Source organism: Plectropomus leopardus, chromosome 15 (genome assembly GCF_008729295.1).
Source record: "Plectropomus leopardus isolate mb chromosome 15, YSFRI_Pleo_2.0, whole genome shotgun sequence".
NCBI classification, from domain to species: Eukaryota; Metazoa; Chordata; class Actinopteri; order Perciformes; family Serranidae; genus Plectropomus; species Plectropomus leopardus.
In genome coordinates, this window is record NC_056477.1 from 10,356,306 (window position 1) to 10,371,381 (window position 15,076).

Consider the following 15,076-nt stretch of genomic DNA (forward strand, 5'->3'; position numbering starts at 1 on the left):
TCTTTTTTCCAACCCGTATGACATTGGTGCTTTTGCATGGTTGTACGCTATGACTTAGGCACAAGCTTTTCTCGGTTTTCTAGAGAGTGTGTGTGTGTTTATGTGTGTGTGTGCAGCCCAGTCAAACAGCAAACCATGCAATGTCGATGTCATAAACAGAAAGGTAAGGAAAAGGAAAGAACTTGCTCAGCATCATACATTCACTGATCAATAAATCACAGCATTTTACAGCGTTATATTCACACCCTGCAAAGAGACATCTTAACAATTCCTGATCTATTTCAGTTTTGTTCTTCTACTTCATATGCAATAACAGAAAAGTAGCAGATTTAGTCCTTGTAGCTGTAATTTGGAGCAGACGGAGACATTAAGTTTCTACACAAAGAACAACTTTCTCTGTAGTTTGCCATTTGTTTTACATATGCCAACATACTGTTAACATTAGGATGCAAACAACAGTTTGAGCATATAGCTGAACCATCACATTTTCAAGGAATACTTCACCCATAAAAATATCATTTGTGTATCAGTCACTAACTCTGTGTTACGTTGAATTCATGTATAAAAGTTAGTTTTTCTCGCATGCCTCCAGGGTAAACGAAGAATCAAAATACTGTCAAACATTCTCAAGGAACTGGAGTAAATGGGAGCTGGGTTCAACGGCAAAAATTTATAAACAACAGTTTATAAACTGCTAAACAGCAAAACGATGTCAAAACATGTAAGACATGTAAACATGTAAGAGTTACTTTACAAACACTTCCACGAAAACATTCACATGAACAGTAGTGTGCCACTTGCATGCAGAAGAGTTTTAAATCTAAGTTTTAGCAACAATGCACATGTTTGGGAAATACTGAGCGTACGACTGAATAAATGAGACTTGGATTTTACTGGTCGAGTTGCGTGAGAGTTTGTAAACAGATGTTTTGACATAGTTTTGCTGTTGTTAGACACAGCCCTCTTTTACTTCAATTCATCAAGGATTTTCTCCATTTTTGGATTCTTTATTCAACATGAAGACACATAAGAAAAACAGTTTTCTTCATTAAGTCAACATAATGCAGGATGAAAAACTGATGAACAAATGATCATCTTTTGGGCAAATTATTCCTTTAAACTCAACAATTCATATAATTTTACACTCTTTCCAACATGCAACCCATGAGGTTCATCAAACAACTTTGTTTACGAGGAATCTTTCCATTTAATTCAACATTTCCCTTGTTTGCCGCGGCCCGCTGACGGCAGCACCTTCCTGTCACAGTTACTGTTGTTGTTTTTATCAATCCAACCATCACAGTACATCTGCCATCTGTCAGCAAGGCTACAATACACTCTGGGGCTGCACAACACTTGTCCTGTGTGCTGCTGATGTGTTTTCACTGGAGCCTGCCAGTTTTCCACTACATACTTTGTCCACTATTTGAAACTATAGTCAGGCCGAAGTGCGATGCGCAGCTGTTCACTGAGAGTATCAAAGGCGTCACAGTTCAGAGATACAGCTTATATCTGTTGTGTTACACTACAGGCCATTTGTAATCTTTGCCCGGGTTTGAATGAGGCCACACAAAATGCTGAATCATTTTGTCAGGTTGAATCATTGGATGGCAACTTTCCAGCTGCTTTCTCTAGCAATTTCCATTATTCTGTTTTTGTGTGAGTGTGTGTTTGTGTCTGATTATGTGTGTGTGAGTGTTGGAGGGGGTGTAGATTATATGATCTCAAAGACACTAAAAGGTATCCATATCAGATGGCATCATACATGTGTGTGCATAGGCTGAACAACCACAGCATCAAAGGGAATATAGCATATATAAAGATAAGGAGGCCATAATATTCTTGGATAACAGTTGTCACCACTGCAGCAGAATATACATATATGTGGTAGAAATGACAAGTGCTTACCTGGCTGAGCGGGCTCCTATGCTGAAACCCATGTACCCCTCCTGAGGGAGGGAGTCATCCCCCAGCTCTTTGAGGTCCTGAGGCCGCAAGTATTTGTCCGTGTCCCCGGTCATCGCATCCTCACCTGGTGGGGGGGATGCAAATCATAAAATCCTCCTGTTAACTTCAGAAGCTAATCCAGGGCAAAGAGAGGCGATGCGACACCTCAGGAAGAAAAACAAGCCCCCACTGCCGACACCAGTCTCACTTATTTGATTATGGCTCTTAAAGGAGGCCTATAATTTATCAACAGCTCTGTGTCGTTAAACCCAACATACCTCACTGCAACTGCATAGCGCACTGCAACTTTGTCTATGACTGTGATACAACAACAACAACATGAAGCTGGAGCACTGAGCAGACTGTTTTTGGTAGAGGTTACAGAGGAATATTTTAGGAGAAAAAATGCCAGCAGCAGCCACTTTGCAGTATATCTGGAGCTCTCCTGTAAAACCAAACGCAGCTTCACAACACTCAAACACGGAGCGCAGCAGATGTTTAAACAGCGACCACAGCCTGAGCACAAAAAGCAGGGAAATACAGCAGAGAGTGCAGAGCCGCACCTCGATCGGCGGACCGGTGGACGATGACACGCCGGTCAATGAAGCCGGCGGAGCGGCTACAGTGTTTCCCCTTCTCCCTCATGTCCGGCTCTGTCCTGCCTGCAACACTCTGCTCCTTCACCGCAGCCCCTCCCCCTGCCTTCAATACTGCCGCACTCCGATCACACACCAGCACCAGCGGCAAGTTGGACCACGGTAAAAAGACGCGTTTCCGGTGTCAAATTTCAAAATAAAACCAGGAGTGAAATGGTTATATTTGAAACAGCTCACCAATGAAAAACAACCAATGTCCATGGAGAAACGTGAAGAAATCAACTCCCCAAAGGAAATATGCTCATTAAATATCTACGTAAAAGTTCAAATTAACTTGTTTGTGACACTGTGAATACTGGTTTGCACCTATTTTACTGTTTATACCTTCCTTTTAGCATTTTTTTGTATAATTTTCACCTTACTATTAGCCAGTCCATATATTTTGTGCCTTACTTTTTTCTTGTCATGCATCTAGTTTGTATCTGCTACATATTGTATTTTATATTTACCATTCATTTGCTTTTTCTGCTGTTATTTGGGTACTTGTATATTGCACCTTTTGTAACTGCACCCCTCTAACTTTATATTACACCTGCTGCACAGCAATCTAGCTACCTTGGGATAAAGTAAATTCCATCTTATCTCATCTTAAATTAGGGAATGATTGTATTCATTGTTACATTCATGCACTTCCAATGGGTTTTTCAGGATGTCTAGACTTTTCAATAATTTACATCCCTCTGTATTATTGCATACATGCAAACTTGCATTGCAGCTTCTAGCATCTACAACAGAAATCTGGGTTTATAGAAGAGTAATATGCAGTTTAATTAAACCCAATACATGACATTCTTTATTAAGTCTCTCTAATTCTCTTTATTTTAGTCCCAAAATTACTCACAACTAATCTGAGCAGACTACTGTGGTGGATGTCAGAGTAAGGCTATGAGTCTGGAGCTCCCCATGCACCTTTATTTTGAAACCCAGAACAATAGGCTACAATGTGTTACCACTTTTTCAATCCAAAACTTAAGATATCCACTCAAGACGTATAACAATAACATAATATTAAGGATTTATATTTAAAAAAAGATAGGCTGCATGGTTAAAACGTTTTATTCGTATGCTTTTATTCTGGTGGTAAAGATGATCACCTCACTTCCTTTGATTTTCTCGCTGTTTCTCTCTCACTTGACACAAGTGGGAAACAATTGGCTCCCCGCTTCAGTAATAACGTATCACCGTCCCATTCAAGCTCAGTTAGCCTACCCCACCACCACACATAACCCACATGATCTGACACATCCACACACACAGAGTCTACTAACACATATTCTGGGTTACAAAGTAGCCGCATTAAATTCTCTCTCTCTCCTGGTCCCAGCACATGAAATATTAAATAAATTAAAGTCCACAGAAACCAAAAAGCCTGAGTAAATTGCCATCCATCGCTGCCATTCAATAAAATAGGCAAGAACAATAAAAATGACACAATTTATGATCACGCTCTCTTTCTCTCTGTTGATCGATCCTTTCTCTTCCTCTAAACAGCAAACACCGGCCATTAAAACTTCATCTTGCTCTAAAGACTTACCTTTGTCCAATGCAGCCATAATGATCTCAACTTTTCTTATATTTCCTCAGTTATTCTATTTTTCAAAAGTTCCGGAAAAAAGGAAGAAAGTAAATCCAATGAGAGGTGAAGATTATCAAGTGGTCCATTCAGTGCTTCTGCCGCAGATGGAAAATGTTGCCCTCTCTTCACCCCACGCACTTAACTCCACTCAGCCCAAGTTGCGCGTTTGTGGCTGGTGCGCACATCTTTGCTGCCCTCCCTCCGCAAAGAAATAACCCTCAAACTATACTAAGTTTTGCGTTTCCTCGCTGCAAAAAAAAAAAAAAAAGCACATTGCTGGGAGGAAATAGTCCAAGCCATCTGCCATCGGCGGGTTAATTCTCCTGCAGGCGGCTCAAAAGAAGCTCATCTCATGGGATTTAAAGAGAAAGTCTCGGTGCGCACTTTGGCTCAACAACATCCACAACAAAACTCAGGCTGAGGAGAGCCAACAGGGGCCGCACTGAGTGTTTACAAGAGCACAGTCAGCTGACGGGTCGTTCGAGCAAATGCTTGGGAACCTCACTGAACACTCCTCCTGCCTTTTCTTCCTCTGTGGCTGCATGTCAAACTGGGAGTGGGACTAAAATAATGATGAAATAACCACCATTTTGCCCCCCCCTAATTATTGAGCAACATTTCTCTTCCTTCTACATGTTGCACACAAAACTTGCACAAGAATAATAAATTTAGAACAATTACGCAAGAGGTGTTTGACAGTTGAAGACCTTTAGTATGCATAACTCCAGCTTTAGTAGTAATATCCTGGAAGGCCAGTGCTGTAAGGATTATGGAGACACTCTATACACTGTAACAAATATTTCTGTAAAATTAAGGTCAACTGTAGTTGCCAGTAGTTTATTGTTGCTTGACAGTATAAATTCTGTAAATTACTTCAGTGGTATATTACCATTAAATTTATTACAGTATTTTACAGTGGAATTTAAGATATATAGTGTAATATTGGCTCCAAAAAGCATCAGGATTCACAGTGTTTTACGGTATTTTGAAGAAAAAAGAAGTGGACATAATTGTTAAATTTGACTGTATTTTTTGCAGCAGTCATTTTGGCTCCAAAAAGCAAAATCCAGTGTTTTAGTGTAGTTTGAAAATAAACTGTACAATACTTCTAGTATTTGGCCCTATTTTTTTACAGTAATTCTTTATATTTTTTAAATTACTTTAACGCTAAATTTCGGTTAAATTTATGGCCCGATTTTGGCCCTATTTTTACAGCAATTTGTTACAATTTAGATTTCTGCTGAATTATATGGAGTTGCCAGCATCCTATGGTTATTTTACAGTATCAGTGCCTTAAATTACTTCTACAGTATATTACTGTTAAATTTATTACAATATTCTACAGTAAACAGTTAGGTTAACAGTGTAATATTGGCTCCGAAAAGCATTAAGATCTACATTGTTTTGGTGTATTTTGAAAAACTGTACACTACTGTTAGAATTTGGCCATATTTTTTAAAGCAATTTGTTAGTGTACACTGATGACGGCAGAGCAAAACAAGAAGTTCAGTTGCTCTCTAAAGATGGTACAATTAGTGGTGATAGTCTATAGAAAGCATGAAATGAGCGTGTGATTGAACAGGAAGGCACACACAACAGCAGAGACCAGGAGAGTCCCTCACACCTTCAGCTTAATAGGATTGACTTCCCCCATATAGGATTAAACAGAGATGTGGAAACTCTTTACTTCCTTTAACTCCTTCCTTCACTCACACACACAAAGATGAAGGAACATAGGCCTGAACTGCCAACTAAAGCTGCTCTGGTGCTGCTTTTCTGTTGCACAAAGTGAACATTAAGGCCGCACTGCACGAGCACAATGCTGATGAATTATGCACGCAGTATAAACAGTTTATATGGAGAACGCAGGGCCATGGATACTCTTATTTATAATTTCTGCGCTGTAGTGATAACATACTGAAAGTTAGATATGCCAATGAGAATCTGAATCATAACGCCACAGTGCAAAAACGTATCCTTTATCACCTGATATGTGCGTAACTTGTTGAGTCTAGCTGTATCAACTGACAGAGAAACTCCACACTCCTCCCTGACTGTCCCCTAAGCAACAGCCCATGAACAAGCTCATCAATTTTACAGGCCTGTTGGCTCTGTGGTTCCAAAACAAAGACTGAAGTGGGCAACAATGTCACTTGTTCCATAAACCTGGCGGTGCTATTCGGCCTGCAGTGCTACAGCGGCTAACTGTGATGCTGGTCATGTTATGTAACTTTTTAGTTTGCATACAGTGAGACACAGTTTTTTTATTGAATGTATGTGGGTCTTTTTACAGTCTGTGGTCTGAATTATAACGAGTCACACTGACCTTGTTTTCATTTTCTCACAGCAGCTCCTTCAAAGCAGTGCTGAAGTTAGGATGACACTTCAAAAAACCATCTCTGATGAGCAGAATCAGGCAGTATGAGACTAATGGTGTGCAAGTAGTTAAAAATAACAAATGTGTTTTTAAGTTGGAGCGAAAATAACATCAGCAGTGTCAGTTTGGAAATTGGACATGAAAACCTGCCAAACCAAGACCAGATTCAAGGCTCAAAAATGTGCGTGTGTTGATGAATTTCTAGGACAAATTGAATTACCTGAGACTTTATTTTTGTCTGAACGATGGCAGGTGAGAACTAATGTAAATTAAACAAAATAAATAGAATATCTGTTATGTCTGACAATCTTATTGGCTAGAATAATTTGACATCAACAGTGTTAACATTGCCTAAGGGGCCTGACATACGGCCCAATGACGGCCCAACATCGACCAACTGCCTGCTGCTGCCCTAGCTATGGCTGTGTGCTGTACATATTTGGCTTTTTATCTTCAGATTCAGTATGTTGAATAAGTGTCATAGACGGAAGGTGAATGACATCACCCTGATTGACAGTTCAGCTCCGTCCCCGAGAAGACAAAGTAAGTGAGAAAAGCAAACAAAGTCAAGAGGTTATGATATCCAGACTTGTTATATTAGGTAGGACTATTATTTTTTAGCAGTTGCGCTCTTAAAGCAGAGATGATGTGTAATGTTCTTTGTTATTGTTTGCTATAGCACGGTAAATATGCATTGTTTTTTCAACATCGTGTTGTGTTGTTAATGTGCTAACTGGCTAAGTAGCATCTTGAATCTCTACCGTCGGTCTTTCAGTTTCCCTTTTTCAAAGACAAATACAGAGTACTGCCACCTGCAGTGCAATGAAAGTGCAACTTTTTGGCTGAGACACAGTCGACGTAAAAGTCGGCCTCCATCACCACAACTTCTACGTTCATTTTGTGTATCTGGGCCTTTTAACTGCACAATAACTAATGTGCATGACCACAGCATTCTGCATTAGTGGAAAGCGTGTGTGCACTCTGCTCTTGCCTGGAGACTTTCTTTTGAAAATGAACAGCAAAGCTGAATAGTAGCACAGCAAAGGCTTGTCAGTTAGCGCTTCAACGAGACAGGTGAGTTCTGCTGAAATGCGTTATGTTAAAGAGAAAAGAGACAAACAAACAATGGAACAGCGGGAGGCAAACTGGTGACAAATACCTTCATCAACATCTGAAAAAGACTCCTCATTGAGAATTTCTGGCACATTGGCCCGGACTGTGTGATGTGGACACACACATAGTGAAACATGCACATGTCAATGGAAATTACATCACATAACACACAATCACAAGTGTATGGAAATCATGCAGTGTTTTGATATTACTTTTAAGTCACAGCAACAGTTTGCAAGTATCAGTGGATTTAATTTTAGAACTCAAACACAGAAAATGAGAAGAATTAAATAAAAATTTGTCACATACCTTCATCGTCTGACATGTCCAAGAACTCATTCATGGTCTCCGGGACATTGATTTTGTGTTTTTCAGATGCACTCTGTAAATGTGGGTAGAAAAAGATAGACAACTGAATTAATTTGCTAAAAAATGTATATCCTGGAAAAATCTTTGAAACCTTTAAAATAAGAGAAGTTTATTGTTTTGGAATATTCAGCAATAAAATGGTTCATAACCTAGTTTGATTGACTTTGTCTGAATTCCAAAAAAAAGAAACAGGAAAAAAGAAACAGAGATATGCACATTTTTTTGTGTGACGCTGTGAAATAAAGGCCCCAAATTTTGACTCCTGAATTTACTGCGACCACTAAAGTATATACTGGTCTATTTTTAATATGTTATTTGGAGGGCCCAAGGGGACACAACAAAACCTTGAATGATAACTATTGTATTTTTTTCTGGGTCAAACCACAGATTGACTGGACTGAAACAGGAAATATTACTAACAATGAAATAATACATTTTTTTAAAGTAATATAATCATAATATACCAGGTGATCATTTGAGTTTGTTGCTAATACTCATAATCATTTTTTAAGTGTTGTATCACCTGAAACGCAGGTTTTGTTTCACCATTGGAGAATACACATTAGAGACGAGGAGTTTTGCCGAGTCTGCCAAAAAATTTTGAGTAACAAACATTTATTTTCTTGCACTCTGATATATTTTTAAGGAACAATTTGTGTCATTTCTGCATCAGTTCATGGTGTAAATATTTTGGATTTTTTTGCTCAAATAAAAGATTCCTGCTACATTCATGATTTTTTTAGTGAGGGGACAAATGCACATTTCTAAAAATTAAGGAGGTCATGTCCCCTGCATCCCCCCGGAAATCTCTAAATCCCTCAATATTTTAGAGACAACTGCAGTCATCAGTATTTACATTCCATCTGAAGTGTGACCTTCACGTGTGTTTCCTTATATGGACATTAAACTGTATCTTAGCCGTGGCCCCTGTCACAGTAAGAAGTAATGACACTGTATGTCTAAAGGCTATTTTATGTCACATAACTGACCAGCAAACGCTGCAGATGTAGCTTCAATTGAGACATCAAACAACAGCAGAGGCCTCTGCACAGTGAACAATACATCAATCACACTAAGGTGTCGGGACTTTGCTGCTGATTGCACAGGATCCTCAGTCACCTCTTTGTCTGTCCCCTTACTCGCTGTGCCCCCTCTCGCTCCTGTCACCTCTCCATCAACCGACCGCCTCTCTTTCTTTTCCCCCCCCCCCCGAGACACGTGTGTGGATCAGGTCTCTGGTAGTGACCTGGGCTATTTGAGGAAGAACCTTAAGCTCCAATCTAAGCCCTTTCTCTCCTGTAATCAGGACAAGTTCACACATGTGACAGCGTGACTGACTGACTGACTGACTTGCTGGCTGATTTGCAGGATTCACACACTGACTTCACATTCAGTATGGTACTGGCTGATCAGGCAAGTTTTGATTTAGGGGAGGATTCGATCACATGATTCAAATCAACAGCTGCTCAATAAGGAAAAATATAGTGGTATTACATGTTTTTTATTCCGATAGAGAAAAAGTCTTTACATAAATATATCTCAAGTTTTTAGCAAACAGCAACCCTCTAAATCTGTTTTAATGTACCATTTTAATAACAGATTTTGCATATGCAAACCAAAGACACATTTCTGTCCCTTGCATGTAAAAAAAGAAGACAAAAAAAGTCACATGGCCTCAATTTGCAAACTTCCTAATAATATCTAACATGCAAAAGAAATATATTTCTGTAACTAGATCTAAACTGCACAAAACAACTTTCATTTGCCTGATGCAGGTATAGTTATTGAAATGTTGCAATGATTTCATTTCTTTTGCAAGTCAGACAGTGTGCAGATTTTTTTCTGCAAATTGTGCCCTATTCAATCATATCAGCAAAAAAATAAAACAAACAAAATTATACTATTTATCTTACATTGTCCACATTCTTAGTCAACTTGTCTTGAAGCTCATGTTTGTAATGATCCTTGGTGGTTGCTAAGATTGTTCTGGGTGTTAGGTGGGTTAACTGTAAATGGCCAGAGAAAGAGGTGGGTAGGCACCATTTACCTGTGCATAACTTCCATTACACTACTGGGCCTGACTACTGTGGTCAACATGTTCAAAATTATAGAAAATGTTCTCAAAACTAACAACTAGAGTGAATTTATTGGTGATATCATAGAGATTGAGTGCATTTAATCATATGAGATGATGTAACAGGAAGACATTGTCTCACCATGGTGGTCAGATTTTCATCCGTGACGGGCCTCAGAGTGTCCACCACAGAGATGTATCCAAGACGACGGGCGATGGACACGGCAGTGTTCCCATTCTGACCAGTGACAGAGCAACAGGAAGTTATTCACAGGAGGCGCACAGAAAACACAAAAGAGCATTCAGCATTTTGTCACGCTTCAGCTCTGATGGAGTGCGTGTATGCGTGTGTGTGTTGTGTTTGTGCACTGACCACAGTTAGCTCGTTGGCCGAGGCCCCGTGCTGAAGCAGCAGGTTGATGATGTGGGTGTGGCCCTGCTGAGCTGCCTGGTGTAGAGGAGTGTATCCATTCTGGAAAGTCAGGGAAAGAGAGGAAATATTTAAATTGCATGCATACATTTGTATGCGTAAAAAATCTACGTTTGAGGCTGAACATGTGCTTTTCTACCTTGGTTTTGCCGTTGACTCTTGCATGGTTCTGCAGCAGGAAGTTTGCCATCTTTGCGTTGCCATAGTGACAAGCTACGTGCAGTGGAGTGTAACCCATCTGCATGAGGAAGACACACAGACATGAAAGGGCGAACAGATGAATCGAGGAGGAAAATATAATAACGTCTGCTGACTGGCAGCTTCCTCCTGTTGCATCACAGTTTATGTTTATTTTAAAGTGAAATATAAAAAATTTAAAGTACATTTTGTATGAATTTTTGAATTATTGTGCAAGAAGATTATCAATAAAACTTGAAAACTGCATCATATTTCATGCCCTCGTTGAATTACGTATGAGTACAGTGCATAATGGTAATAGAGGGGATCAGTGAGTGAATAACCTATGTGCTGTAAACAACCGTCCTGTCAGCACAAATACACTCTCTCTCTCACACACACACACACACACACACACACACACACAACATAACCTTGCGTTAGTCCAACCTTCAGCGATTGCAGGTTCGTCTCAGTGAACGTGAGCAGCCTGTTATGAGGCCCGTGTGTGTGTGTAAGTGAATGTAACTGACAGAGTGTGACTGAATATTAGGGCATTTACGTGCTCATGTGCATGTGTGTGTGTGTGTGCGTATTGGCTGCAGTGTGTGGCGCAGCTATAAAGACATGAACACCTTCCACTCAGGTATCAATCCTTTATTTATGTATCACCTGAGATGATTGTGGAAAAATGTGTGTGTTTGTGTGACAAAGAGGGTTTGTGAAGGTATTTTTGTGCTGCCAGTAAAACTATATTTGGCAAAACAGACCTCAAATAGACACAAAGGCAAACATTTACAGAAAAGTCAGTGACGCATGTAAATTAAAGGTTATGCATCAATTTAACTGCAAAAGACATTTACAAACCCTTATGTGGGTGTGTGTGTGTGTGTGTGTGTGTGTGTGAGGAAGCTTTACCTTTGTTTGTGGGTTGACATCAGCCCCGTGGTTGAGAAGGACTTCTGCAACATTGACCTTGTCCTCTTGAGCCGCTAAGTGGAGTGGTGTAAGTCCGCTCTGAATATGCGGAAAGGACAAACATGTGAATACACACAAAAATTTGTTTCGATGGTAGCGCATATGACTGAAACCTGCTCGCTCTCAGGAAACAGGATGCTGTAAACTAATGACAATCAGTGTCTTAATCCTTATTTACAGTCCAAAAATGGTGATTTAGGTGATACAGGTAGTTACAGGGAGTGTACAGTTTATGTGACTGAATAAACTTGTTTTGTGACAGAACGTGCTGTACTCTACGTCACTGTTTTCACCTTATTGCACATGTTGACGTTAGCGTTCTTGGCCAGCAGCAGTGACACCAGGTCCACGTTGCCCTCCTGCGCTGCCAGGTGAATGGGGCTGATGCCTTGCCGTGTCATCGCATTGGTGTCGGCGCCGTACTCCAGCAGCGTGGTCCCAATGTCCATTTGGTTCTTTTTGGCAGCAATGTGGAGTGGTGTATAGCCATTCTGGGGCAGGCAGAAGAGATGCATGGGGTGAGGAGGTCAAACTGAGCTCCTTTTCATCTATTTCATTATACTTTATAATAGAATTGGCTTGTAATACTCAGTGTTGGTTAAAAAAGGGGAGATTTCAATTAGGTGTCCTCCTCTGTAATGTACTTTATTCCACTCTGAATAAAATGGAATTCACTTCATGCATCACAGACCAAAGTAGAGAGGTTGTACGATGGCCACTATGGTTAATCATTTTAATTCTATCCATCTGGTATAATGAAAGGACAAAAAACACTTTTGTTTTTTGTGCTGTAGGATCCGATCCTGAATCAAAACCCTCACATGAAGCAAAATAATAAGCTGCTATCAAAAAAATGTTGCAGTAAAAGTACTTCAGAATAATCAATTGTCGTCAGTACAGAAAAGTAATGATGCACAGATTTGCATCTCAACATGTAATACACTTCGTTATGGCACCAAATCTAAAGTCGTTACTGGATTTAACAGAATGGTTTCAGCTGTGGATTGATTGATAATAAAGGATGATAAAGGACTTTCAGTTTTTAGACTATCATGACGGCTGACGCAAAAATGTGTCTGTCGTCCATTAAAAAATAATCCCTGTGATAATGTTTGACTCTTTCTTTGTAAAAGTACTAACATGGAAATATAATTTTACTCACCAATCATAATTTTACATCGATCATTTGAGGGAGCTCTAAAACTTAACCCTTTGCAACCTGGACTGACATCAGTTTTCTTGGACTGCGTTCAGAGGCCTTTAACAAGCTATTTGACCTTTTGAAATCTGAACAAATTGGTTTGATCTCTTTCGATAACATGGAAAAAGGAAAAAAGGCAATGACCGACTTGCTAAGAAATGTCCCCCAAATTGCAAGAAACTAGTAAAATGTAACAAGAAAATTACCAAAAAAGCTCTTTTAAAGGGAAAAACTATACTTATAATTTCATATTTAAAATCATGTTACAGAAAAAATATACATAACATATATACTTAAAAAAATTCAGGACTTTTTAATTTGTTTTTGTTTGATATTGTTTTTTACTTTTTTCATATCTTCAGGTAATTTTCTCATAACTTTTTTACTATTTTATTTTATTTTTTGCTAACTTTTGGGCCATGTCTTACTACGCATTGCCTTCTCCCCATGTTTTTTGAAGGAAGTTAAACCTCTTTGCTCAGGTTTCAAAGGGTTTAAGAGCTTGTGAATGAACATCTGAGAAAGGGAGTTCCCCTCAGACACAGACACAATATAAAGTGACAAGAAAACCGTCACTATACTGACATTCTTCACTTGTGTCACCATGGAGAGGCTCTGTGAAACAGTACTGAACTAAGTGTTTAAATACATTTCCCTGTTAGGAAACCCACTGTTGGTGGTTGAGCTGCAGGTGGGCTTTATTCAGCTGTGTGGGCAGCCCTGAGGACCACAGTGAGGTGGATTTATTTGGGCTTGAATGAGTGTAAAAGGACAAGGCCAGTGAGGGAAAGAGAAGAGTGTCATATATTTCGAAGGTCATCACCAATCACAATGGTGAAAATATCATCAGCATTTCAAAGAGCCCAAGATGATATCCTCAAATGTCTTGTTTTGTCTAAAAAATATTCAGTTTCTCTTCACAAAACAGAAAATATTATTGTTTATAAAGCTGAAATCAGAGAATTTTTACTTTTTTTTCTTTAAGAAATAACTCAAAAATTAGTAATCAAGTATAAATAGTTGCCGATGTATTTAATAGTTGAAAACTAATAGATAAACTAAGAGATTGTAGCTCCAGTCAAAACATAAAAATGAAAACTGCAACATAAATGAACTGTGTATTAAATTCATAAATTTAACATATCCCTGGCAGAAATTTATTTAGATTTATTCTGGCGGTTGACACCATTGACACCATGTTTGGCGAAACTGATCTCTAAAACTGAAACTCTATAACTTAAGTTACATTACTAAAAACTGTCCACATTTCGGATCCACCTGTCTGAGTATAGAGATAAGACCCGAGCACCATGTTCACCGCCACAACTCTGTGATCACAGTGCTCACTTTTGTGTGTTTCATAATGCTTCTAGACAGCTCCTCTAGTTAACACAAATTGATCCTCTTCCAAAAAGTCTTCAAATTAGACTAAGCGCACCAACTTTAGCACCCAGCCAAATGACACACAATTTATAGAGGGAGAAACTGAGAGAAAGGGAGGCAGGGGAGGAATGACTAAGAGTGTAGGAGGGCGGCAGGAATAAATAGAGACAGATACAGATTAAGGGAGAGAGAGAGAGAGAGAGACAGTGAAAAAAAGAGACAACAGAGAGCAAGGATGAATTAGCTTTACAAGCTTTTGTCTCTTCTTGCAGGAGACATTCAGAATCTTGAATGTCAGTTGACAGTCCAGCCAAAAAAAACCCCAAAAAACCCCAAACTGGCATTTCCTGCCATGTTTTGTTTGGCAGTTCTGCCATTCTGCTTAAACTTGCTCTGCGGTTTTGACAGACTACCAAAGCCTAGCAGGAGACTAACCACAACTTGACCATTTGTCAGTGACCATGTGTGTTTCTGTCTGTCAGACATTTCAGCGAGAGCAGTAACCTAACTGCTTTTTATTGGGAACACACAAAACTTACAGCTCTGGAACCGACTCACAAATGTGGGTGGTTTGAAGTAATGACAGACTCCGGAGTAATTTACGACATGTATAACATATCACCAGCCCATTCACATGTGCTCTCCAGTTTAGTTTTTCGGAGAAATGTGAAAATACAGCAACCGGTAAACCATTGAGCCCTGTGCCAACTGACAGTGTGAGCTAAATTTTGGCCATGAATTGCAAGAATTTAGTGGATTTAGAAAATGATTTTAAAAAGCTAGGGAAAAAATGTC

General features: G+C 39.4%; 1 protein-coding gene across 1 annotated transcript in view; it reads right to left on the reverse strand.

The window, feature by feature from the left end:
* Nucleotides 1-15,076, reverse strand: part of LOC121955007 (ankyrin-3-like) — a 167,860-nt gene that overhangs the window by 42,488 nt on the left and 110,296 nt on the right. The window contains exons 17-24 of the mRNA XM_042502782.1: nucleotides 11,991-12,188; nucleotides 11,638-11,736; nucleotides 10,682-10,780; nucleotides 10,486-10,584; nucleotides 10,255-10,350; nucleotides 7,979-8,051; nucleotides 7,716-7,772; nucleotides 1,909-2,032 (exon numbers count right to left, since the gene is read on the reverse strand). Of these exons, the coding sequence (XP_042358716.1) occupies nucleotides 1,909-2,032; nucleotides 7,716-7,772; nucleotides 7,979-8,051; nucleotides 10,255-10,350; nucleotides 10,486-10,584; nucleotides 10,682-10,780; nucleotides 11,638-11,736; nucleotides 11,991-12,188 (845 nt within the window). The remainder of the gene's footprint in view (nucleotides 1-1,908; nucleotides 2,033-7,715; nucleotides 7,773-7,978; nucleotides 8,052-10,254; nucleotides 10,351-10,485; nucleotides 10,585-10,681; nucleotides 10,781-11,637; nucleotides 11,737-11,990; nucleotides 12,189-15,076) is intronic.